This window comes from Colletotrichum fioriniae (genome assembly GCF_027942845.1).
Source record: "Colletotrichum fioriniae strain IMI 355084 chromosome Unknown scaffold_9, whole genome shotgun sequence".
Lineage (NCBI taxonomy): Eukaryota > Fungi > Ascomycota > Sordariomycetes > Glomerellales > Glomerellaceae > Colletotrichum > Colletotrichum fioriniae.
In genome coordinates this window covers 836,490-862,556 of record NW_027076845.1, presented here as the reverse complement: position 1 = coordinate 862,556, position 26,067 = coordinate 836,490, and the positions used below count along the sequence as shown (strand labels likewise).

Here is a 26,067-nt window from a genome sequence, read left to right as displayed (position 1 = left end):
AAACCCTCGGTGCAGACGGCATCACTGCGCGCCCACGTCTGTCTGCCGTCCGTCCGCCTGCTCTTCTGCGAACCGCTTCCAGGTCCACCCACAACGTGTCAGCCCGCACACATGTTTGACGGGGTTGAAACGAAAAGAAAAGAGGCCAGAAAAAATTCTGCTTCTCCATGTTCTTTCGACAGCACTTGTCAACGGCTCCGATCCTTCTGTTGCCAATTTTGGAAAGAAAGAAAAAGGTTCGCACGGCGCTCCAGCACCAGAGTTTCGTCTTAGTCGGCGCCCCAAAAAGGGTCAAAGTCTGGCTAGGCCAGTGGCCGTTTGCGGCTTGCGTGCGCGCACAACGGGCGAGCGTTGCAACTCACCACAGGTAGCTTGATGCTACCGTTGTCTTCTTTATCCAGGAACAACTGAAACGGCACGATGGTAAGCAGCGCGCGCCCGCCACGTGGGGATCTACCAGACTTGTTGAGCTTCCGGTTCATGGTTCCTGTTTCGTTTCTCCCATTCCGGAAGCATCTTGTATTTCGATGGCCGAATTGATGCAACTACACGTGGTCGACAGTTTCTAGGTGGCGCCATATGTGATTGACTTCACTTCTTTAGTAGTTGGATGCAGGCGAGGTCATACTGTGGCCGAGGGTGGATGCGCTGGCAACATCTCATTACGTACTGATAGGTGTCTATTTCGATGCCAACCGTGCAGCCATCGTCAAGTGATGCTCGGGAGCACATGTCGGTGACCAAGCAGGCAGTTCAAGAACACTTCATCCCGCCATCGCTCGCGGTAACCTGCAGACCCGTCGGGTAGATCCCACGATGGTCCAGCCAGTCCAGTTGTATCGGCGCGCCGGGACGTTGCCCAAGTCTGTGCCTCCTGCTCCGCCATGGCACGGTGGTGGCCACCGCCGGCGGCTCGTCATCGGTCACAACCATTGTGGACGGCCAGCACCTGTTTGCCCGCGGCTGGTGCATACTGCATGCGACCGAGCACATGCGCTCTGTTTTTCGAGGTCGGCGACTCACCGGTGGCCCCCCACAGTCGGTCAAGTTCGTCGTAGGGGTTCGAATCTCTTTTGAATCGAGGTTGAGGCCGAAGTCGCACGACGGACATCACCCGACATCTTCCGCCTTTGCTCTTGCGGCGCTGCTGCACAATTCCCGTACGGATATGCGTGTGCATGCGATATTCTCCGGCTCCCGCGCGGCATCCAAGGGTGCTGCGTATCAGAGTTGGGAATCCGGGGCGAGGCAAATTGACCAAATGGCAGCGGCTTCGGGGAGTTGATATTAAGATTTGATAAAGGGGATTGGCCTACCGGGTTCCATCATCGCTTGGAAAGGGGGGCTAAAATGCATCCCTTTGCCGTTACATTTCGCTTCCCTTTGTATTTCGCCTACCCCGGTCCGTCGCCCTCGGCACGACCAGCCCCTGCTCCCCCGAGGGAAAGAAAACGTACGAAGCATCTCGCATCAAGTTTCTGCTTGATTGGCCGCAAAAGTTGTTAAGGAGGCCGGTGCAAGGTGTACTCATCCCCTCAGGGGTTCGCCGAAGCTTTGGCGCTATCGATTCACCAGTGAAGTCAACCAGGGAGGAGGATATGCAGGGCTGTGGTTGACAGGTTCTAGCTTGCCGTTGCAGCTTGCAGCCTTGCAGTCCAAGTGTGGTTTTGCAACGGCCAAGATATGCCTCGAGTCAGTTACAAGCCGCCCTGCTTGGAGGTAGGAGTACGGCGTCGCCCGGCTGCCGTATGAATGGGAGATGAGAGTTCATCGTGAATCCGGAACGGGATTGAGGAGCCCAGAAGAGGTATACCGTGGCTGGCTATAGCCAGGGACAGGTGGCAGCTCGAGCTCAGCACGTCATGATAGACGGAGAGTCGGGCCTCTGATGCTTTTTGCGACGCGTTCTTGAGTGGTACCGGAGTCATCATTGCGATCTTGTCCTGTTGTTTCAGCTGAGACTGCGACCATGGTTCCGTGAAGCTCGCCAACCTTGATAGCGAAGCGCCTGGACGGGCTCGGTCAGCCTTGGTCGTTCACGTTTGCAAAAGATGGAATGCCGGAGGGATGGGGTGTTGCTTGTAAGTCAACAAGACGGCCTCAAGGACCAGGCATGACGCAGCGCTGAGTGAACCACCCAGAGCATTTCTGCAATACTGACCATGCGCGAGAACACCGCCCTACAATCTACGATGCCGTCGGCCATTTTGCGAGTGTCCAGAGAGAATTGCTCTGCTAGCAGAGACAACAGTTCATCGTGACGTTGGCTAGCAGAGAGATTGGCTCCTTCCAGCCCTCCGACCATCAATCACAAGACCTGGCAGTATACGCTCCTCGGCATGCGTTCTGGAAACCTCGCGGTTATGCTCGTGGACTGGTGTTCTGCATTCTGGTCTGGAAAGGGGACTCCCAGCTGAAGACGTGAGCCCGGCCGGCGCATCGACTATTCACTGCAGACCGTCAGCCTCCCCTTCAAGTGCTCGTTCGGCCCGTCGGCTGGAGATGAAGCTGGGCGTAATTGTGCGCACTACGCCGTGGAAGTGGTGAATCTTGTTCACGTCGTTCCAGCTGGACCCGGGCTCGAATGCTGCGCAGAGTCGTCTCCTGCACGGCTACTGCGCCTTCAAATCCGATGTGCTGTCGAACATTGCTTTCACGAGGATCGCGGCTTCAACAAAGAAGCGATTGGTTTGACTCGAGAAGCTCCCGCCATCGATGGACTGTGTTTAGAGGGCTTGTTGAGGCCCGAGAGGATGGTTTCTTTGTAGAGTCGTGACTAGGGGATGAGAGGTGTAGGCATCGAAACGTGGTTCCCCAAGTGCTGTACAACATGAGATGGCCTCAGAAGGTTGATTGCGAAACCAGATGCAGACATAGCCAGCGCCTTTTGCTTGGGTCTTGCCATTGTCCGACGAAGAGGATGGTTCCTCGAGGTAAGCCTGGGAGGATGTTTTGAGCCGCCCCAAGTGCCACGATCAAGGACAGTCCACAAAATAATCTCGTAATGCCCGACAATGGGCGGTAAGAAGTCTTACTGGCCCAGGTTCAGATATATGTGATGCACACGTACGGAAAGGGATGATCAGATCAGATTCAACTTGGTGCTTGGGTTGCCCGGAAAGACCGGCCGAGAGACATCGGGGTGATGTCCCCAAAAAGCTTGTCTGCGTCGCTTTCCCGCATTCTGACAGGCACGCTTCCATTGGCATCTGGGGGAAAGCTCGGGTCGCCCCTCTGATCTCCAGCTGATCATTGGGCGACCCCGCAATCGACCAGACATTTCGGCCAAAGCAACGCCGAGCTCTCATCGTTTTTTTCTTTCTCTTTCTGAGCAATGGTCCAAACGGGCAGCTCGACATGGCAACTTCCCTTGCGCCGGACACGTGCGGCTTGCCGTTTGATTACACTTTGCAAGGTCCAGCGGAAGAATTGCGCGACAATACGGGCGAGGCCACCACGGTTCCTGCGTTACTCTCACGCGAGGCACGCAGTCTATACAGGAACGGCGACTGGGATACCCCGCAATGAAGTAATGACGGCCAGACCTCGAGCATCTGATTGCTGGAAACTAGAATGAAGAGCTGGTGGTCTGCGCCTGTGTGAGGAAAGCCATGCAGCTCTTCGTGGTGTCGCATTCGGTCCTCATTTCCGCGACTAGGATTAATGGCCGGCGGCCTGTAATTAACAGTGATGGGCTCACGATCGTTTATCAGTCGGCTCGTTCCCGCGTGGTTCGCAGCAGAGCAGATCTAGAATGCTACGCCATTCTCACTCGATCCGCACATCTACGAATCTGGATCCTACCGAGGTGGTGCTGTCATGCGTTTTCACCGAGCTTTGACGGCCTTGATCTGGCTGTTTGCATCCGGGGCTTGGGCAACTGACAATGGCCTTACCGATGTGGTGTCGTGGGACAAGTACAGTCTCGTTATAAACGACACCCGGACGTATATCCTGTTCGTGTAGCCCTATCAATCGTATCTAGGGTTAGGTACTGACTGATCACAGCTCTGCCGAATTCCACTACCAGAGAACGCGTAAGAAACCCTGACCTCAGGTCTCGATTCGCAACTGACTCTTTTCTCCCACACAGCCGTCCCTGAATTGTGGCCCGTGAGTTGAGCCTGTTGAGGATCTCAGTTCAAAAACTAACCCTCGACGTAAAGGATATTCTGCAGAAATTCAAGGCCAATGGCTTCAACACCGTGAGGTGAGTACCGGCCGCATGTAAACAAAAACCCAGAACGCTCACCTTGCCTCTTAGCATCTACTTCTTCTGGTCGTACCACTCGGCTGCCGAGGGCGTCTACGACTTTGAGACGGCGGGCAAAAACATTCAGCGACTGTTCGACTACTGCAAAGAGGCTGGACTCTATGTCATCGCCAGAGCCGGCCCCTACTGCAATGTGAGAACCTAGTTTGTTCGACCATGTTAAGAGGCTAACACGTCCAGGCCGAAACCAATGGCGGCGGCCTCGCTCTCTGGGGCTCCGACGGGCGCTTCGGCAAGATCAGAACCTCTGACGAGCGGTACCAAGCCGGGTGGCTCCCCTTCATCACGCAAGTGGGCAAGATTATCGCCGCAAACCAAATCACCAATGGCGGCGTAGGTGCCTTCGTCCCCGTTCATCTACAAGCCGCTGACAAGCCCAGCCCGTTATTCTGAACCAGGTCGAGAACGAGTACCAGGAGAGCGTCTACTCCCCCGATCACACCTCGGTCATCTACATGGAACAGCTGAAAAAGGCATTCCACGACGCCGGCATCGTAGTTCCCCTGACGCACAATGAAAAGGGCATGCGTTCCCGTTCGTGGTCCACAGACTACAACAACGTCGGCGGCGCCGTTAACGTCTACGGACTCGACAGCTACCCAGGCGCCCTCTCCTGCACTGACCCGACGGTTGGCTTCAACGTCGTCCGGACCTACTTTCAGTGGTTCTCCAACTACTCCTTCACGCAGCCGAGCTACCTTGCCGAGTTTGAGGGCGGTTGGTTTTCCAACTGGGGAAGCCCGACTTTCTACGATCAGGTACGTGTGCTCTGAAATGTGGGAGGGCTGCGTGCTGACGTGCAGAACAGTGTGCCTCGGAGCACGACCCGGCATTTGCGGACGTTTACTACAAGAATAATATTGGCCAGCGCGTGACCCTGCTGAGCATCTACATGAGCTATGGTGGAACGAATTGGGGACACTGTGAGTCCTACGTGGATATAAGCACTGCAGAGACTAATAAGAGCAGCCGCCGCACCTCAGGTTTACACGAGTTACGACTACAGCGCCCCTCTCCGCGAGACCCGCGAGCAGTGGACCAAGCTCTTCCAGACGAAGCTCATCGGACTCTTCACCCGAGTCTCGTCCGATCTGCTCAAGGTTGAGATGATTGGGAACGGGACTGGCTACAGTGTACGTCGCGCGTACTCTCAATAATACCCCTGCTAACGCCCGTAGCTCTCATCATCCTCGGCCTTTAGCTGGGTTCTCCGTAATCCTGATACCCAGGCCGGTTTCACCGTTGTGCAGCAAGCCAGCACCAAGTCCATGACTCCCATCCAGTTCGATGTCACCCTCAACACGACAGCCGGACCCGTTACCGTCCCGAACGTCGTGCTCAACGGCCGCCAGAGCAAGATTCTCGTCACCGATTACGTCTTTGGAAAGCACACTTTGCTGTACGCCTCGGCGGACATTGCTACCTATGGCCTCTTCGACACTGAGGTGCTCGTCTTCTACCTCCAAGAGGGCCAGACGGGAGAGTTCGCCTTCAGGGACTCAGGCGACCTCACATTTGAGGTGTTCGGCGACACGGACTTGCAGGAGACGACCAACGGTAACTATTCGGCTTTTACGTGGAAGCAGGTCGCCGGCTCCACGGTGGTCAAGTTTTCCAACGGCGCTCTTGTCTACCTCCTTGAGCAAAAGTCGGCGTGGCGTTTCTGGGCGCCCCCGACAACGTCAAACCCTACTGTGAAGCCCGACGAGCAGCTCTTCATCCAGGGTCCCTACCTTGTCAGAAGCGCCAGCATCTCTCACGGTGTCCTCCACGTCTCTGGTGACAGCGACAAGGCCACGACGATTGAGGCCTACGTCGGCGACAAGCCCATCGAAACCATTGACTGGAATGGCCTGCGCTTGGCCGCCACAAAGACTGCGTACGGCTCCTTCACTGCTCAGATCCCCGGCGCCGAGGACCGTGCTGTGACCCTTCCCGAGCTGTCAAATTGGCGCGCGGCCGAAGCCCTTCCCGAAGCGGCGCCTGACTATGACGATTCCCGATGGACTGTCTGCAACAAGACAACGACGCCCAGCCCGTATGCTCCAGTCACTCTACCGGTGCTCTACAGCTCTGACTATGGCTTCTACTCGGGTGCCAAGATCTATCGTGGGTACTTTGACGGCGCCAACGCCACCTCGGTCAATATCACGGCCTCGGGCGGTTTGGCGTTCGGATGGTCGGCTTGGGTGAATGGACAGTTCCTTGGCGGCGATGTTGGGTCCGCTTCGGCAACGACAACCAACAAGACCCTCACGTTCCCTCGGGCCGCGTTGGGTGAGAAAAACAACGTCGTCACGGTTGTGGTCGACTACCATGGCCACGACCAGGCCTCGACGGCTCAGGGTATCAACAACCCACGCGGCATCCTCGGCGCCCAGTTGCAGCCCGGCAGCACACGCACCAACACGGGCTTCAAGCTGTGGAAGTTGGCGGGCGCAGCCGGCGGCGAGGCCAATATCGATCCCGTCCGCGGACCCATGAACGAGGGCGGTCTGTACCCTGAGCGCCTGGGCTGGCACCTTCCCGGCTTTGCGCCCACTGGCTCCTCTTGGAAGCCCGAGTCCCCGCTCGTCGGCCTCTCTGGCGCGGGCATCCGGTTCTACGTAACGGATTTCACGCTCAACATCGACTCGGACCTGGACGCGCCGCTGGGCATCGAGTTCTCCGCGCCTGCGGGAACGACCGCACGCGTCATGTTCTGGATCAACGGGTACCAGTATGGCAAGTACGTCCCGCACATTGGGCCGCAGACACGGTTCCCCGTGCCGCCGGGCGTGCTCAACAACCGCGGCCGCAACACCCTGGCCGTCAGCCTGTGGGCGCAGACTGACGCGGGCGCCAAGCTGGATGGGCTGAAGCTGGTGCGGTACGGGCAGTACCAGACGGATTTCAAGTTCAACCGCGACTGGAGCTACCTCCAGCCCGGGTGGGAGGACAGGCAGGAGTATGCTTAGTTTAATAATTCACGGGCAAAATATGCCGACGTGAGTAGATTTTTAGTTGTACATATTTTGATACACACAACCTCGTGAAGTACCTATTTCGATTGATACAGCTTGTTTTTGGCGATTGAGGCCTTTAATATCCGCGTCCACTCCGAAGCGTGACGCTCCCAATAGTCTGCCCACTTCTCGTCCCCGGCGCAAGACTCGCGGTTCTTCTCGCACCGCTCCACTAGCTTCTGGTGCGAGCCGGGGATGCCCGCCCCGGCCGCCTTGAACAGCCACCCCAAGGCGCCCGGGTCGTCCGGGTACATCTCAGCCAGGCGCGACCACCCCCGCGCGTAGCCCAGCTGGCCCAGGTGGGAAAAGGCGTCCTTGGCCTTCTCCTTCTCGCCGAGCCGCAGGTACGCGTCGCCCTGGCCCTCGAGCGCGGTGCACCGCCAGTCAAAGTGGGCGGCGTCCTTGCTGAGCTCGAGGGCCTGCGAGAAGGCCTCGAGGGCGAGGTAGTCGTCGCGCTCCGTCTTACGGCGGAGGTGGCGGAGGCCGGCGAAGACCATGGCGTTTGCGTCGCGGCCCTCTTCGATGAGGGCCAGGCACCGCGTACGGGTGTGTTGCCACCGCGGGTTGTCCCAGTCGTAGTAGTTTTTCGTGCCCTCGGCCTTGTAGAGGCGGCGGCCGAGGGTCAGGGCGGACGGATCGTAGCCGAGGCCGGCGGCCGTCTCCATCATGTTGCACTGCAGGATGAGTTCGGACTCGGTGCCGTTCCTCATGAAGTAGAGGAGGCCGGCGGTCTCGTGCAGTTCCCCCGCCGTGAGGTTGTTTTCTGCGGGGCTCGTTGGCATTGGTGCACACGGGAGTGAAGTGATGAGTGGGCAAAGGGGGGAGATCACTAACCTTTGATGAATGCCTTTTGCCAGTCTTGTGGTTTATCGGGCCGGGCGAGGGCCTTCATGTACTTCATGTAGACGTCGTGGGCTCGTTCTGCCGTGACGTTCATGTAGTTGAGCTCGCGGAGCAGAATCTTGAACTCGGTGAGGGACCGGGGCTCGAAGACGACGTCTCGGGGCTTTGGCTTCTCCTGTTTGGCGACGCCCGACTTTTTGAGGCCCGGAAGGGGCCGGAGTCTGGCCTTTGTCTTTAGTGTCCTCGCTGGCCTCGATGCTGGCGGTGGTGACGGTGCCGCAGGGGCCCATGGTAATGACGACGGCGTGGAGAGGCCGGCTAGGAGATGCCTGCTGACGCCGCTGGTGCGGGAGGGAGCTGTCGCGAGGCGGAACATGGTTGGCGATGGTGTTGGGGAGGAGAGGTTCCCTCAGCGTCTAATGGGGAGGGGAGTGCGAGATGAGATGGGACGTGGCACGATCGCCAGTGATTTATCGGCTGTCCAAGTGCGAGCCAATACACGTTTGAGAATCTACAAATACAGATAATAATGAATTCTATGAGCTGAAACGTCGCTTTCACACTCTTTTTGAGGACCCTTTGCCATGTCGTGAATTGAGGCTGGTGATGATGAGTGAGAAGGTGAGAGTGAAGCTCCGGGGAAGCTCGAGTGAGGTCCACGTTGTGAAGTGGGTCTTTGACTACCAACCAATCGAATCCCATCTGCTTGACGGCAGTCTCCACCTCCGAAAAAAAAAAGTTGCGACTACACCTTTTCGCGACGACATTTCATCGACATTTCAGACTTCACTCATCACCTCACTGACAAAAGTTCACATCCCGACTCACCGACGACTGGTCGCCTTCTTGCAGGAGTATATATTGAACGACATTGATTGTTTAAGAAACGACCCATCAATCGCTAAATCTAACGGCGGATTCTCGGCCAGCTGCTCACAACGAGCAATCGCCCTCGACAGATTCAAGGGTTCACATTCACAATGGTTACCACACGGAACGGGAAGCGCACAGCCGCCGAGGCGCCCGCCGCAGCTGCGAACACCAAGAAGCAGAAGCTCCCGGTCCGGGCAAAGGAGGGCAAGACGGCCGCCAGCAAGAAGGATGAGACCAGCCGATCGTCATCGTCATCAAAAAAGAGGTCCTCCTTTGTCGTGGAGCTGAAATCGGAAGCCGGCGCGGCCAAGGGCGCGCAGGACGTCAAGGAGCAGCAGATCATCACAGGCGCTGAGCAACCCGCGCCCAGAACGGACGCTGATGAGATTGGGGATTCTGATGCCTCGCCCGAGTCGGTCGGCGATGATGCGCACGAGGCTGCAGAACAGCTTGCGGCGGAGGCCAATACGGCGCTTGTTGCCGAAGGGGGAGGCGACGACGACGATTCCGACTCGGATGCGGCGCCTGAGGCTGTTTCTACGTCCAAGGCTGCCGTGCAGGCCAAGAAGTCTGCGCAGGCTGCCAACAAGGCCATTGCAGAGTGAGTTTCGCTATCTTGTGTGATTTGTATTTCAGGGGTTCTAACCAAAAGTGCAGACAACAAGCCAACCAGAAGCGCAAGCGCCAAGAGCGCAACGCCAGGCTCCAAGAACAAGCCGCGGCGCGCAAGGCCCAAGAGGACGCGGCACCGGTGAAGAAGTCGAGTGACGACGAGGAGGAGGAGGGCGAGGAAAAGACCGAGACCCCGGCACGGGAGGCCACCACCACGGGACGCAGGAAGAGACTGGATCTCCCTTCGGAGCTCCCGGCCGAGTTCCTCGAGTCCGACTCGGAGGACGACGGCGAGAGCGAGGACGGGGCGGGGGATCGCAAGCCCCGCAAGGCACGGAAGCTCGAGACGGCGGAGGCGCAGCTCCTGCGCGAGGCCCGCGCGCCCAGGGACGAGGTCGTCGGCACGACCGTGTTCCGGACCGTCAAGAAGGAGGACCAGAGGCTGGCGCCCAAGGCGCAGAAATATTCTGTCAATGCTAAGAAGGCGTTGCTGGCCCGCGGTAGGGCGCCGGTGAAGGCGCGCAGGGGGTTTTTGGTTTAGGATGTTGTAGCGAAGGGGGGCTGAGAGGTGCTGCTTAATTGATGGATGTCCAGGGATATGCCCCGGGGGCAACGGATGATATACAAAAGTTTTTGGGTTTGCGGTTCATCAAGCGGAGTCTATTTGCACGTCTCTCCAAGTGAAGTTGCTCAATCGGCCGTAGGTCTCGAGATCCGGCTCCGAACAACGGCGCTCATAGTACCGGTGTCTCCACTTTGGCCATCGGTCCAGACGCCAGAAAAGCTTAGTCTGGTTGGATCGATTTTCAGGGTTCTTTATGAAGGATCTTATCATAACTCCACCCTACGACCCAGAGCATGACCCTCAGGAAAGCTGCAGAGACGGTAGCATTGCAGAGAAGGAGGACAGCTGGGATTGGACCATGTGCCATAGTGGGCTACCATTGCGCCATTGTCGCAACCCAACCAACGGCGCGGATGTTGGCCGAAACGGGCAAACGAGTTGTTTATTGCCGGGACTGATGCGATCGGTTATATTGCGAGTACCGATGATTCTGCGACCTCGCAGCAGGCTCAGGTCGTCGGTCATAAGAAGCATTTTTCTTTTTTTTGGCGATGGGCTCGGATCTGAAACTTGGAATTGCTCCCTCTAGTCTGTGCTTAAAACAATGGCGATGGCTTCACTCGAGGAAAAATCACCTCCCGCGGCGGCCACAGGCCCAGCCGACAACCACGATGAAAGCCGGGAGACGTCCCGCGACGGCCCGTGGATTCGCTTCATGACGGCGATCCGTTGGTACTCCAACGACACGCCCAGCGAGGAGAAGAAACTCGTCCTCCGTCTGGACCTGTTGATCCTCGTCTTTGGCTGTCTCTGCTTCTTCACAAAGTACCTCGACCAGTCCTCCCTCACCAATGCCTACGTCAGGTAACCTCTTCACTCCGCATCGCAACCCTCTTTTCAATACCACAAGACTAACAGGTTCACAGCGGCATGAAGGAGGATCTCAACCTCCAGGGAAACGAGCTCAACTACATGACCATCGTCTTCTGGTCCTCGTACTGCACCTCCATGATCCCCGCCTGCTACTACCTCACCCGCCACCCCATCAACATCGTCCTCCCCGTCCTCGAAATCGGCTGGGGCCTCTCCACCCTCGGCCTCGCTTGGGCGCGTAACGTGCAGACAGTCTACGCCATGCGCTTCTTCACCGGCCTCTTCGAGTCTTCCTCCTTCACCGGCATCATCTACGTCATCGGGTCCTGGTACAAGCCCGCCGAGATTGGCCGCCGCGTCGCCCTCTTCTACGTCGCCGCGCCCCTCGGCACAATGTTCGCCGGCTACCTCCAGGCCGCCGCCTACACCAACCTCCACCGCGCCCACGGCCTCGCCGGCTGGCGCTGGCTCTTCGTCGTCGACGCCGTCATCACCATTCCCATCGCCCTCGTCGGCTTCTTCGTCTTCCCGGACGTCCCCGCGCGGTCGAGACCGAGGCTGCTCCCGCCGCGCCTCTACGCCCTCGCGCGGGACCGCCTCCGGGGCCTGACGGCGCCGCCGCGGCTCAAGGTCTCGCGGGACATTTTCGGGCGCGTGTTCCGCCGCTGGCACTGGTACCTCTTCGTCGCGCAGTGGACCATTATGAACGAGAACCTGCAGCCCAGCGGGTCCCCCTTCTCTCTCTACCTCAAGGCCTTCCCCGCGACCTACTCCGTGACGCGGATCAACACCCTGCCCACCGTCGCGACGGCCATCTCCGTCGTCTCGGCCTTTGCCGCGGGCGCCGTGGCCGATCGCACGGGCTGGTTCGCGGGGTTATCCGTCGCCGCCACCGTACCGTCGCTGGTTGGCGTGATTCTGCTCGTCGCGTGGGACGTCGGCGAGCGCGGTCGTCTGGCGGCGTTTATGCTCAACGGGTTCGAGGGCGCGATCCCCTCGCTGACGATGGCGTGGGCTACGATTACCATGGCCGGGGATGCCGAGGAGCGCGCCATTGTGACGGCGTCGATGAATGCCATTGGGCAGGCCATTGTTGCCTGGGCGCAGCTGCTGCAGTTCCCTGCTGTTGAGGCGCCGCACTTTCGGCGTGGGTTTAGGAGTGTTGTGGCGACAATGATAGTGCAGTTTCTCATTACTGGTGCGATTTGGTTCTTGGTTAGGAAGGATCGGAGGAAGCAGAAGGATGCTGTGGAAGACATTGGCGAGCCGATTCAGGAGGCAAAGCAAGGGGTTTAGGAAAGTGTACACCGATATGATTTGTTGGATAAGGGGTGTGGTTTGGCACTGATCTGTTACTACGCAACATGGTATCGTGCATATACATCAACGCGACCGAGCCTTCTTCTTGGGGGCAGACTCTATAATCTCCAGGTCAGAGTCAGGCTCCTCGATGGCTCGCTTCTTCTCCTGCTTCCATTCCTTCATCTTGGCCTCTATGGCCTGCAGACAAGCCTCCTTCAGCTCCTCTCGATCCAGCCCCCCCACATTATCATGTTCATCTTCCCACCACTTGCGAAGAGTATCGCTCCAAGCCTCTCGAGACGTATACTGAGTCTTGTATCCGCTCCTTTCCATCCAGTCCTTGATGCGCTCCACCACCATGTCGAATTGCGAACACCGGGGCGCCAGCCTCTCAATCTGCTTCTCCAGCTCAGCCATCTCCTTGATGCGCATTGCGCCCGCCGCAAAGCTCTCCGTCATTGCATTGCAGCCGTCAAAAGCGCTGCGAAGAGAGAAGCTGACGCCGTCTTTATCGACCTTGGACGCCCAGCAGACGGCCATGTCGTAGGCCTGGAGCAGTCCAAGCCGGGAGAAGCGCAGCATGGAGGTCGCCTTAGTCAGGCCAAGTACTAGTACGTGAACGGTCTCGCCGTCGGGTCGCTCTCGCTGGGTGATGCTGATGGTGACATGGGGGTGGATGTAGTGTGCCAGAGGGAGTCGCTTGCCCGAATTTCCGTTCGAGTTGTTGTCCTCCAGATCGTCAATCACATGAGCCTTGAGTTGAGCAATCGGAGGTATGGGAACCTCAAAGGGGTATCCACCAACGCACTGCCTGTCTGGGCACAGCGCCGCCCAGATTCGCTGGCGAACTCGGAGAGGCGTTGATGAAGATGTCGGAAACCTTTCGCTGGTGCGAGGCTCTGGACTGGCTGCCTGACGCTTGCGCTTCGGTGATGCTCGCTTCGTTTGCGATTCCTGGGTAGGTGGCGGTGTAGAGATCGTCACTGCCTCTTCAGCGCGAGACCGCGGAGAAGAAAGCAGACACATCTCGCTGTCTGATGGTAAATCTTGTCTGGGCGGTGGCTGTCGTTTCGGTGTCTTGGGTGTACTGGGCGGTGACTCTGCCCTTTGTGGTGACTCTCTCTTCGGCAGGGACTGTTTGGAAGTTTGTTCTTGCGGCGGCGGAGACTGAGATTGACCCGCGGCTCGGCTTGCTGCTTGATCTCTGAGCTCCCTGAAGAAAGTCACATCATCCACACCGCCAGGCTTGTCGTGAAGAAGGAAGTCGCCGAATGCTCGAGCCCATGCACTGCTTTCCTTCGTAAAGATTGCTGGATATGTAGCCCCAGTCCACAAAACCCTCAGCCGCCGTACCGACTGGAAATCGTCATATACATTTTCGTTTCTCTGCTGCACAATCTTGTTGAAAGCTAAAGTGTACTCGGCGTTGGCATCTTGATTGTTCTCCCAGACTTGATTTTCGGCTGTATAATTCTGTCCCACCAGGTTGGTAGCAAGATGAAAGTCGTTACTCTTACTTGTAATAGTAAAGTTGATGCGGCGCTTGATTTCAGAAAGAGATTCGGTCGACTTGTCAGACAAATCACCAGCTGCGGCGACTTCTTTGAGATCGTGCGGGGCCCCGGTCTTGGGGAGTCGTTTTCTCAGACTTCTGGTGAATGAACGGGACCACGGATATCCGCATCCGTCCTCTGGGAAACCCAAGACGAGAATCCAGATATCAACGGTCGTAAATATGAGAGGCATATGACGGCGGCGCCGAACGAGCCATTCCATATGGTGTTGTAGTAGCTCGTCGCCACCAGCAGGCAGTAGCTTGCAGTCATCGTAGAAATGGTTGGTACTGTTGCACATCGGACATCCCTTCATGTATCCATCTTTTAGGGCGTTGGAGCCCATGTAAGAACAATCTGCCAACTCGTGGCCCGGTTTATTGCATCTGCCACAAGAGATGCTCGGCTTCGTCTCCTCACCATGGCCAGCATCGTCGGGGTGCCCATCGTCGGAAGACATCGTCGCGAATCTGGAAAGAAAGTCAGTGATACTCACATGAATACGGAGTCATCGCGGGAATTTGGAGAAGGACTGACTTACCTCGCCTAGAAGTTGCAGCCTTCCAGGTGGTAGCTGGACTCGAGTTTCAGTCGTCAAGAAGACAGAGGCTATTGAAGTGGCGGCGTCGATGTGATGAAATTAGGGTAGAGAATTGAGTTTGAGGATTGGAGTGAAAGGAAGAAAGTGTTGTTTTTTGGGTAAAGGTCTTCTTGAGAGGTGAAAATTTGAAAAAAGGTGAAAGGTGTAGAGGCAGGAGAGCAGGTCCATGGCGACTCACAAAAAGGAAGGAGCGACCCTCAGCTTCCTTCCTTCCAGGAAGGTCGACTTCACTTTTCATAGCAGATGATGCATCACACGAATATACCCTAGAAAGTGAAAGCTAGAAACTGTGCCGTCAGCTTCGGAATCTCGCCCTCCCTCACCTCACCCTCTCTCTTTGGGACCAAGTCGACCACCGAGTGCGGGAAAGCAGGTAAACATCTTCTCACTGCATCTGATAGAAGGCGCATAAAACGACCTCGAAGATGCCAGGGGCTTCCATCTCGAGAGCACATGCCCCTATACAATACCTGTCTTTGTTCTTGACCATTGTTGAGGCTCGCCAACATCTCAGTCCAGATACTGCAATGCTCTGCTTAAGAGAAGGCCGTGGTATGTGACGGATGCATGGCTGTTGATAGATATTCTTTACTGAATCATGACATCTAGGCTCATACAGCAGTATCAAGGTGTTCATCTGCGTCTAGCAGTATTTGTTGCTTGAGGTTAGGCATTCTGCCCTCCTCTTATTGATGACACGATGCCGGAATCTATTCAGGACAGTCCGATAATGACTCAGGAACAAGAAAAGAAAAGCGATATGGGCCTAGGCAGCATTCCCATGACAGTTTAGTCCATGGTAAACCTCTTCAAGTGAATGCGATTCTTGATAGAGTCCAACCCATTCTTGTGAGTGTCTCGGGCAAACAAATAATCTCTTTTTCCGACAACAAATGTGGTGCGTTGCACGGAAAAGAAGGCATCGGTTTCCACTTTCACCTTCACACCGGCGGTCACCTACCGTCTTCATCTCACTCATATCACAACCCATAGCTCTCAAACACCGCAAAACTCATCCTCAGCATCCTTCAACTCAAGATAAATAAACATTACTGAAAATGATGAGAAACACAAAAAGAATGCGTGAGGCATTGAACCACACCCGATTTGAACGGATAACCTTTCGATTGAGCCACTGCTGGAGTCGAACGCGCTACCGTTGCGCCAGCGGTCCTATTGGATGAGAATAACGGCCGTGATGAAACTTAAGACCTGTAAAGCGCGAGCCCTCCGTCCGGTGGCCCGCATGATTGGCTGTCCAGGGACAAGAGCCCCCACACCACCTTGCTTTAAGCATTGCGGAATGGGCCGACGCATGTTCTCACTTCAGCTCTCACACACAATTCCGGGCCCTCCCACACAGTCCAGTCTGAGAAGGAGAGTCATGATGCTGCAGGAACCGCACCACCGCCAACATGACTTCCAGAGCGGAGCAAGGTGGGCTCGTGACGACCCTCCCTCGCCCCGTGAAAACCAAGAAATCAAGGACACCACATGCAGAACGTGTGTCTCGTCATGCGAGACAAGCGCGCTTGCCATCCCCAGACGCCCAGAGGGGCTCTAGAGGAAACGTCTGGAGTCCTGGACTCTGGCCCTCTTGCCCATTCTGTGATGGTAGAACGTAGCGAGTACCGTAGATCAGCGTTCTCTAGTGATCTAAAGCCGGGGAGCCGCGAGTCGACGACGGCAACCCCAATGCGACAGACCTTGCGGACCCTGACCGCGCACCAGAGTGTCAGAGAGAAAGAGACCTCTACGCCGAAGCCGGGTCACGGCGTTAAGTGAGTGGAGACGCTTTCTGCGGCAGGCGGGGGAGGTTGTTGCAACAGGACTGGGTCTTAATGGTCCTCTGATAACACCCATCCAAACGCTTCCGAGGGTCGATGCCGCCTGCTGCCCCTCGTTTTCTCTTCTCTTTTTTCGCATGCATCCGGTACATACGGTGACATCGGTCTATTGCCCTGTACTGTGGACGAGAGTGGGAGAGCACAGACTTTTGAAACAAAAAATCCTTCTTCACCTTCTGTATCCGTCCCATGTGGGAATGAATTGGCCGCTGCGATAAGAGGATTCGCCGCTTGTGGCGCCCTGCTCGTGTCTGTGAGCTCGATTTTGACAACTTTGACAGAACCCGTACAGCGGGCTGCGCGGCCGTCCAGAAGCAGCCCGCTCGTCTGTGCGACAAGGTTACCTGATCAGCATGTCGTCTGATCCAAGAGGCGCCATCAGTGACCTGCCTGACACAGCGGATCTCCCAAACGCGCGCAACAATATGGGATGCCTCAACCATCGAGCATACTTGCGTACGCAGTACATACTTGCGTACCCCGCCCTTGAACGAGCGGGAAAGACGAGATGGACCTGGGCCAACGGAAGCGTACTAAGGCAGAACCTCGGCGCGGATGATGGATCTGCGCTGGGGGGATTGGTCTGAGGAGTGGTTTCCCCGACACCAGGATGGGCCGTCTTGGACATGTTTGAAAATAAGTGTGAAACACTCCAATCGTGTGGGACGCGATCAAGATCCAACGCTGGACTGCATGAGCCCTGGCCGAGTCGTCGATTTGGAATGGACGACTTGTTTCGCCGTTCACTCGCCATCATCCGACCAAGGCAGGTCGCAGAGGATGAAGCCGTATCTGCAGACCCGAGGCCCCTTCTCACCATTCCCAAGTCGGAGTGTGATGATCCTCCAGGTTGGACGGAGATCGGCTTGAGGTCGATCCCACACGATGCCGCCGAATCGCTCCCGGAATCCCGCTACGTGCCGTCTTCTCATCCGATACTGTCCGTCTCAAGGAAGCCACCGCGTCACCCCGTATGCCAACTTACTTTTGTTGGCAGTAGGTATACTGCATCTGCCTTCCTCAAACGGACGAGCAGGATACATCTTGTGGTCGCTCGGCTTTTCCGATAAGCTTGGCCATTGTAGTGTGGATGGCCGAGTCAGCCAACAAGACTTGTTCCACGGACAATTGCACGCTGTGGTTGCATGGGACCCGCTTCGTCCCATTTCTGCACTGGTCTCTGGTAGATTCTGCGGGTTGAGCCTTTTCGGATCCGACTTGTGGATGAACAGACACAGCATGAAGAGCGCTCACTTGCCCGTTTGATCGACACCCGCAGCGGAAGACGCAAGACTGACTCAACGGCCGTGGAAGCAGGAGAAACCACGTGTAGACTAGGCCAAATGTTAATTGAGGTCGGGAGCCGTTGATGAGGACAAGTGGCTGCGGACAAGACAGCGCTAGAGCGGTAGTCGGCGTTCTTCTAGAACTATATCGGCAGATGCTCCGGACCTGTCTATAGTAGGCTGGCGATCGACATCACCAACGCACGCCCCATCAACGACGGACCGGTGACGAGGCGGCAGTAGTCGGATAGCTTGTCGCTTGACAGTCTGCCGACGACCATACAGACCGCGTTGCGCCGTTCAGACCAGTGAGCTATTCGACTAGCCACATGAACTTCTCGTGTTTGAAGCAACGTTGAGAACGCCATCGGCCGACGTCGTCACACGTCGTGAAGCCAGCAACTGGCAAATACGAGCCAACCCCGGCCTGTCCTGTCCACCTTGGGCATGAGTGTTTGAGGTTGGCACTGACGCTGAGCAGAATTCCCAAGACCGCGGTTGAGGATGCCTGGTCCGCCTGGCCCAGCTATTGAAACCTCCTTCATAGAATCTGTCCTTGTGAGAACGACCCGATGATGTGTCGCAAGCATGTTGGCAATTCACATCTCAGGATCGGTCTGGCTTTTCTTCGAGTCCGACGCTAGCGCGTTCTGGACCGTCTGATGTGTCCGATGAGATGTCTCTATTCTCTTTCCAAATCGACCCGAATGTCTGATAAGCTCTAGAAGTTGACTGGCGTTCGCGAAGCATGTTCGGGGGGCTTGCAGCGCGGAGACGAGCCGCAGGAATGGTGAGACGTGAATCAGTCTTGGCTCCGTCCCAAAACATGGCAATCCAAGCTCCAGTTTTTCCATCATCCTCTCCTGCACGCCACCTATCCCGGGGTACCTCCCACCGCAGAGGCATCTGTTTGCATTGCCGATGTCTTGCTAGACCGTTGGCGGATAACAAGATGCGCAAGTCGGTTCTGCAAGAGTCTAGGAAAGGTAGCCCAGGCACTGCACTTTGCTATAGCCGGCAGTCCAACCAGAGGTGTCATGGCTTGAGCCGGCAAACTTGAGACTCAAGTTGAATGTAGTCGACCATCTGCATAGGGACCGCATGGTCGCAGCCAGTCACACCTACCGAGAGGGCCCGTGCGAGACCGGTCTTCAACGAAAGAGTTGGTACGGAGTACTGCAGCTCGGTTGAGTTGGGTTGTGATCTGCAGGCTTGACACGGTGCAAAGTCAGTCGCCGCACACTTCAATAACTGCAACGTTCAACGACGATTACAATACCCGGCAGTCACCGCCCTTTTGGCGAAGCCTGGGCTAGGCCTGGGGCGGTTATCGCCTATTCTCCGTAGGCCTCCTAGCGATGCCTTCACAAAACGCCCAGAGACGGCATTTTGAACCAGGCCACACGTGGCGCAGGGGGGGTGAAAATTGGACCTGGCTGAGCACTCGCCGCGCAGCTCACGTCAATCGTTACTGGACTGAGCAATCACGTCGCCAGACCTGGGGATATCTTCAATCCTTTGCGTGAGTGAGACACACCAGGGGTTGCACCCTGGCCCGAATGCACCGTCCCGCCAGCCAAACGCACCGTGGCTGGAGTCTTGGACGGGACGCGTGAACAAACCAGCCGAGCCGTTTGTGCGCCCTGAAAGTGGACGTCGGCCATCCGGGCGAATGGGTCTCGCGGCACGCCCGGCCGCTTCACGGCAAGACAGGGGCCCGATCTGGCTTTCGATGGTGATGTGCTGAACTGGCAGGGCATCGAAACTTGTCCAGGAGATGGATGAGCACACCACCGAGGCAGTTGACAAGTCGGTGACAGAGAAAAAGAAAGCGCAGTCGGTAGAGAGATCATTGTGAACGCAGTTTCCTTCTTCCTGATCGGTCCTGTGGGCTGAATCGGGATGCATGTCCGTATCGCTGCAAGACTGGCGGCGAACCATAATAAAACTTTGATATCGTTACGTATCCATTTTCTTTCTCGGGGTGCTGGTCGACTTGACGCCAGCCAACGATCACGGCGACCGCCACGGCGCATCTCGTTGAGCTTTGGCCATGCAGGAGCGAGGCCGTTCACGCCGTCCATCTTTGGACATCATTTGCCTCTGTAATGCGAAAGCTCGTGATGCAATATAGAGCGTGCCTGCGCCTGGCCAAGCTAGGTCGTCGCTACCTGGATCCGTATCTTCTCGCGATTCATCAATCGCAAAGGCAGGGCCGTGCCAGCGAGACGATATCTCGAATGGTGATCGCGAGCTGTTAGCTTGGAGATTCGGCGGCGGTCGCTACTCCTCTCTGGTCTTTGGACAATTTCCGATTCGGCCCCCGTTTTGTGCAATGAGCCGGACCAGGATCATCCTCCTATCGATGCAAGCACTGGCAAGGAAGACTCTGCCAACAAAAGGCTTTGGTTGGAAGTCATCAATGGACAACCGTCCCCCCCTGTTTTGCCAGTGATGTAACTTCAAAGGGGGACTCCCTTGTAATTCGATATGGAGAATGCTCCCACTATGAATTGTATCCTGCTATACGGAATAGGCTGTAGCAGAACCTACATACCTCCTGGACGCGCTGGTATCTGTGAAAGACCTGAGCTGCCGAACAAATCTGCCATTGTATGACGGCAGGTATTGTCTTTCGTGCGTAATCAATTAGACGGCCGAAGAGCATTTCGTGCGATTCGGGTCGGCTCAGCGAGGCCCCACGTTGGCCCACAGGCTGGTTACAGCAGCAAGAATCTGGGCAAGGCAGGGCGGTGACCCCTCGTCGACGGGGAATTTGATGCACATATCCGTCCCCACGAGCTAATTAAGCGTCCCCTTTATTGTGCGTCGGTCATGTTACGGCAGACCGTCTTGTCCGACGGTTACGCAGCAGTCTCGGTCCGTAATGGCAGATGCCGACAAGACACTCGCGGATGGGTATGACGAGGCAGTAGCCGATGAAGGAAAGCGCTGCAACGACCCGAATATCTTCAGATGAGCACGTCGCCGAATGAATGCATCTGCTGTCCGGCTGTTGATTTCAGCAAAGTGGTTGGTTAGAGTCCGTCTTACTTAACGGCTGCCCGTTTCACCAACGCTCCCGCCAACCGTATGTGTAGCCAGTCGATTGGAACGATCTTGCTCCCTAATACTAACTGCATCGTGGATCCCTAGGATAACGAGATACTTGGGCTGTAGAGGCGCTGCAGACCTAGCGCCACTCGTGCAGCAACGGCGCCTTAGCTTCAATTGTTCTAGGCACGCTAGCCTGGCTTCTGGAAGCAGCCTGGTCCTCGTTGGAAAGCCGCTGCGTATCGCCCATTGGTGTGACTGTCAACTAACTAGCATCCTGTGTATGGATGAGTGATCTCGGCCGCGTCGACTGGGAAGTTTGTTGGTCTTGGAGTACGTGTCGCTGTGCCCCCTCGAGTATTGGCAACAATGTAGCAGCTTGCTTGAGACTTCGTGAGGAGCGGGTGACGGAGCGGCAGAGTATGGTTGCGTTTCGACTCCTGACTCTTCCGTTAGTTATTCCGATAAGCATCGCGGGTACCAAGATGGGGACGTTTTGGTAGTGGGCGATCCCTTGATGCCACCTCAGGCCATACGGTCTCACTCTTGACGGCAGGGTTTGCTCCGTCAAGCAACGACCTGTTCAAGCAATAACCAACTACTATTGAAATGCTCAATTCAGAGTTCAACCCACGTATACGCACGAATACCTGGGCCGAGGGTGACCGGGCAGAAGAAGGTTTGAACCAGACTGGGTACGTCGTAGGGGTCCTGTTGGGGCTGGCTTTTTGGTTTCTTCAGTGAGATTCCGGCTCCCAGGCCCTTCCATGCCACGTGCCGTGTGGCTGGTAGTGCAGAGCGGGCGGTCGACCCTGGTGTTCCCCCTGCCAATCGTGCCATTTCGACGGTATTTCCAAAGTACGAAGGTCAAATGTTCCAACGGCATGGGAAACGAGATGAGTGTCTGTTGCCATCTCATGGCGGAGAATGCTTGCCCCGGGGTTGTCTATTGGATTCTACGGCGTGTATCCGTACCCGTGCGGATAAAGAAGAAAGCCGAAGCAGGCACATGCGGCGTGTATCGCATCCCGCATATCAACGAGCTCGACACCCTCTTCTGCGGTCTGCGGCCTAGTGCTTCACTCAAAGAATAGGTTGTTTAGCATAGCCATCGCAAGCCCATCATCACTAGAGAAGGCCTCCAATAAGCGGCGTGTGTGCTGGGGCGGACGGGAGCCATCAGGGATGACATCCAGAGGAGGGACGGGAAGACCCAATCGAAATGGAGGGACTGGGTAACCCAATGACGAAGGCGGTTTGCAAAGTGCTTCTGCTGACGATGATGCTTCCTGAGTCGAGGCGGTTGGGCATTTCCGTATCGAAGCGAATGGTGGCAGAAGGTGAGCCGCGAACCAAATTGGCAGCAGTCAAACCCAGCAGTTCAGCGCAGTGTATCCGTAGTCTCGTGGACGATGGGGAATTGGATTCTCTGGTGGTGAGTGTTTGTCATCGGCGTAATGGGGCAAACTTGTCGACATTTGGCTGCTGGCCGTGGCCGTCATTGACAAGAATAGAGTCACAGTGCAGTGGGATCCCTTGTCTTGTGCAATAGAAAGAGAGGGGGCGGGGTCCCTACGAGGAGGGATGAGCTCTGGCGTGTCCGAACTTTATGAAGCGGTGTCCCAGAATTCCAAGTATCGACGGCTTCATTTTGATCAACCCCAATCCAGGACACCACGACGAATGGTGGATAGATTGGGATGGTGGTGGGTGGGTGGGATTTGTTGCATGCCAGGGTCCAGAAAGGAAGGGCGAAAAAGAGCACTGAAAAAGAGAAAGAGAGAGAGACTGAGAGGAAGGAAGTTGGAAACCCAGACGGCCGTTTCCTTCCATTTGGAGAGACCCACCTGCTGGGTTCAAGGAAGAAGGAAGGAACTTTGGACCGGGGCAGGAAGAACACCCATTTTCTCGAACGGGGGTCCATCGGCGGGGCAGGTCGGCTGGGAAGAGGTTGTGGGAAGAGGCCGGTTCGGGGGCTCCCTGGCCCTGCCGGAGCAGTGCGACTGGCTGAGAATGGCAGGCGTGGAAATTCGAACCTGCCATCCGGTGGCCCAAAGCCCTGGCTGGTGGAGGCGATTGAGTCGCGGGTACATGATCACACGCAGAGTAAGGCTTGCAGAGGGAGGTACCTCACCTGGCGGGGCAGGATCAACTTGGTCGAGTAGGTACTTTTCAAGGTACGAACCTAGCATGGAAGAGCAGGAGGCAGGAGCAGCATTACCCGTAGGAGCAGGAACAAGTGTCAAGAGTCAAGACGGCCCGGTCTAAGGTGTGTGGGATGTTGGCAGGAGGTTTCGAGCAGACGTTGGCGGCAAAGAGGGAAATTCTACAAGGCGCTGGATGCTGTGCCAACAAAAAGACCATTTTTGAGTTGTTGAACCTGGCCGTGGGAAACATATCCGCCATGGGTTGCTCACAGTGATGAAATATGGGTGCCGATATTGCTGCAAACCTCACTCACAAACATGACCCGGCACCACCCATCGAGACCCCTCGCAAAAAAAGAAGTAGGCTTAGCATTGGAGGGGCAAATCGTTGACAAGCAAGGCAATAAACAAGTCCTTGCGTTTTTTGCCCACGCACGCCACGCCTTCAAGAAGCCCTTGGGTTGGACCAAGGTAACTCGAGCTGTGGTCACTGGTGACGGGCAACCATTAGAGATCCAATGCACAGCACAGGCACCTCTGTACTGCGTGGTGCGTAGTGTACATATGCTGCGCTGCTGGCTGCTGGCTGCTGCATAATGTACCTTAGCTCGACGGACAACCCGCGCAGGGTCATGTACCGTTGGAAGATGATGAGAGTACCAGTCGAATACCGCACCTAATGTGGACGCCCCATGAGAAGACGGGGTAGATTTTCGTATCCGAGCCGGGGTCTGGTAGTATAACGCACGGATCTCTCGCCAAACTCTGTCTCTCTCTCTTTCGCTCTGCTGCGTACAGGGTTGACACGGTCGATAACCAGAAATGAACTTGACAGGCCGCATCCAAAAAGGAAAAAACAGAAAGAGGCTGACGTGCAAGATGGCGAGAGGAGAGGGAAAAAAAGGAACCAAGGAGGCGAAAAGTGCATCACCACCATGCCCATGCAAAGTGGACTATTGCTCGTATGGGAAAGTCGATCTGCCCCGTTTGGTTTGGCTGTCAATCAACTCTGCAATGCGTAACGCAGCACTGAGTCTCGACAGGGCGAGCACGGGAGCGGCCAATAACGGTGAAAATGATGATGGTGCAGGAACATTGTGGGAGGCGAGGTTAGCCAGATGAGAATCTAATAAAAATACAAGTCTTTGAGCGGGGGCCCGGATTTTCTCTCATCTGTTGTCTCCGTCTTCATCAAGGCGATCAATGTTTAACAGCCGTATTGATCCAAAGTCGGTAAATCCCCTATTTGATCCATTCTGGCGCGTTTGATTGCCACCAAGATGAAGAGATATGTCCAGGTTAGTGCCAGGAAATAAGACTTGCCGTCGGCCGCTTAATCCAGCTCTGAGCGTGGTGGCATCACTAGTTCTTGACAAGACACCACAATTGACCAACGCCTCCTATTTTCTTTCTTTAATTCTCCGTGACGGACACCATCTGTCTGCCTTGTGCAGATTGGATTGGATCGGTCATCTCCCCCTGGAACCACCACCACGACCGTCTCGACGGATCTGGGTCGTCTGTATTCCGTAGTGTATCCGTAGTGTTACGAAATCAACGAGACGGGGCCCAATGGCAGTTGTTAACAGCAAGTCGAGATCCATCTGAACCTGAACTTCAGGCTTCAGCTGCTCCGTCCCTACCTTGTACTTCGTACCCGAAGGTACGTTATGGCGTCGGCCCCACGACTTCAATCTTGAGAGTCTGTTCTCAATGCGCAAGGCCATCATCTGGGCGTATGGCGTACCTCGCTCCCAAAGCCCGCGCGTCCATGCTGCACGGCACATGCAAAAGCCGCCAAACCACCATCGCCTTCCCACGGTCTGAGCTGGCCGTCTGGTCTTTACTTTACCTTACTCTGTCGTACGTACATGCATGTTTTGCGCAGCGCCTGCATGACTCCCCCACCACATCTCCCGCTTCTGTTCCGCCGAGCAAACAAACAAGCCCGATTCGCAATAATGACAATGCGAACTTGGCCATTCTAGAAGAGCGGGTTGGGGCAACTGGGGCACGTACCAACTCCTTTCGAATCGCTTTCTCCCCAATATCCGTTTCCATCCCAGGGGCCTACGGAGTACCTACGGCTACACATTGCGAGCCTGAGATAGGAGTCAGAAAAGAGAGTAAATAGCGAGGAGGGGGGAACCAGCCGAAGCTACCTACCTTACCTAGGCCGTTGTTAGCCCCCAGGAACCCTGCCCCTCAATGTACCATCGCGGCCTCCTTAAGTAGTTTACCCTGATCTTATTACAGAGTACGTAGGTACATCACGGACCTTGTACCTGAGAAAGCCCGTCGACCTCACACCAACAACGAAGAAGCCCAGGACTAGCAATCCCCATCCATTTATCCACCTGCAAGTCCACCCACGCTAGGTTACCGTACCTACATACATGACATGGTGCCTACAGTGCACCGCATGCTCTCTCTAGTGTAGATTCTCGCTGCAAGCCCAGGGCCTCCATCTTGCGCTGCCCTCTGGGATTGGGATTGCCAGGGCCAGAGGTACAGGTACAGGTACAGAGGTACAGGGACCAGGCCCAGGTTTAGCCGAACAAAGAAAAGGGAAAACGTGCAGAGGTCCCCACCAGCAGAGACGCCTCTCTTGCTGCTTTCTCTCTCTTCCCCTTCCACGTCCCTCTTCCTCCCCGTCAGTCACGTCTTGCACACACACACACACACACACACACTCTTCCTCTCGACTGTGACCTGCAAAGGTATATACTTGGTCCCTTCCCCATTTTCCGCCCTCCTTGCCAGACGCAGTATACCGTGCTGGCGGGCGCTCCCGACAAGACATACCCAAACCTCTCCCGTCTACCGTCTTTCTTTGTCGACTTGCTCCTCGGATAGGTAGGAAGCGGAAGCCACTGGACGTCTTTTCCAATTGCGGCCCTGAATCAAACGGCGCACACCAACGACCGCTACCAAAGGGGGGAAAAGCAGCGCTACTTTTGCTCTCTCATCTTACCTAAGGGTAGGCTAGTAGTTCTCCGACACCAATCGACTAATTCTTGTTACGACCGAGACAAGACGACGCATCATCCCATCCCACACACTCACACACACATACCTACACACTGCGAAAGGAGGGAAAAAAAAAAGAGGATAGGAGAGCCACGCCATCGTCCTGCCATCTCCAAAACATACCGGGACCTGTCGAACCTTGAACTTGCGACGACACGCGAACTTGCCGCAAACGTGTACTTGCAACCTACCTGTACACGCAT

General features: G+C 56.0%; 5 protein-coding genes and 1 non-coding gene across 6 annotated transcripts; 3 read left to right on the top strand and 3 right to left on the bottom strand.

Moving 5' to 3' along the window:
• Positions 1–3,819: 3,819 nt before the first annotated feature.
• N0V96_007699 (uncharacterized protein) lies at positions 3,820–7,230 on the top strand (the record flags this gene model as incomplete). The annotated part of the gene is made up of 10 exons (XM_065758105.1): positions 3,820–3,956; positions 4,009–4,037; positions 4,094–4,113; positions 4,179–4,210; positions 4,265–4,406; positions 4,454–4,606; positions 4,654–5,031; positions 5,082–5,196; positions 5,243–5,406; positions 5,452–7,230. 10 exons carry the CDS (start codon positions 3,820–3,822, stop codon positions 7,228–7,230), a joined length of 2,949 nt encoding a protein of 982 aa, XP_065613247.1.
• An 83-nt stretch (positions 7,231–7,313) lies between these two features.
• N0V96_007698 (uncharacterized protein) lies at positions 7,314–8,497 on the bottom strand (the record flags this gene model as incomplete). The annotated part of the gene is made up of 2 exons (XM_053194584.2): positions 7,314–8,041; positions 8,113–8,497. 2 exons carry the CDS (start codon positions 8,495–8,497, stop codon positions 7,314–7,316), a joined length of 1,113 nt encoding a protein of 370 aa, XP_053048080.1.
• A 604-nt stretch (positions 8,498–9,101) lies between these two features.
• Positions 9,102–10,147, top strand: N0V96_007697 (uncharacterized protein; the record flags this gene model as incomplete). Its single annotated transcript, XM_053194583.2, has 2 exons — positions 9,102–9,595; positions 9,652–10,147. The coding sequence occupies 2 exons, from the start codon at positions 9,102–9,104 to the stop codon at positions 10,145–10,147; spliced, it is 990 nt and encodes a 329-aa protein (XP_053048079.2).
• Positions 10,148–10,781: 634 nt separating this feature from the next.
• On the top strand, positions 10,782–12,340 carry N0V96_007696 (uncharacterized protein; the record flags this gene model as incomplete). The annotated part of the gene is made up of 2 exons (XM_053194582.2): positions 10,782–11,035; positions 11,098–12,340. 2 exons carry the CDS (start codon positions 10,782–10,784, stop codon positions 12,338–12,340), a joined length of 1,497 nt encoding a protein of 498 aa, XP_053048078.2.
• Positions 12,341–12,427: 87 nt separating this feature from the next.
• On the bottom strand, positions 12,428–14,359 carry N0V96_007695 (uncharacterized protein; the record flags this gene model as incomplete). The annotated part of the gene is made up of 1 exon (XM_065758104.1): positions 12,428–14,359. One exon carries the CDS (start codon positions 14,357–14,359, stop codon positions 12,428–12,430), a length of 1,932 nt encoding a protein of 643 aa, XP_065613246.1.
• A 1,233-nt stretch (positions 14,360–15,592) lies between these two features.
• Positions 15,593–15,674, bottom strand: N0V96_007694. Its single transcript has one exon. It is a non-coding gene; the product is annotated as a tRNA-Trp (tRNA).
• Positions 15,675–26,067: the final 10,393 nt, after the last annotated feature.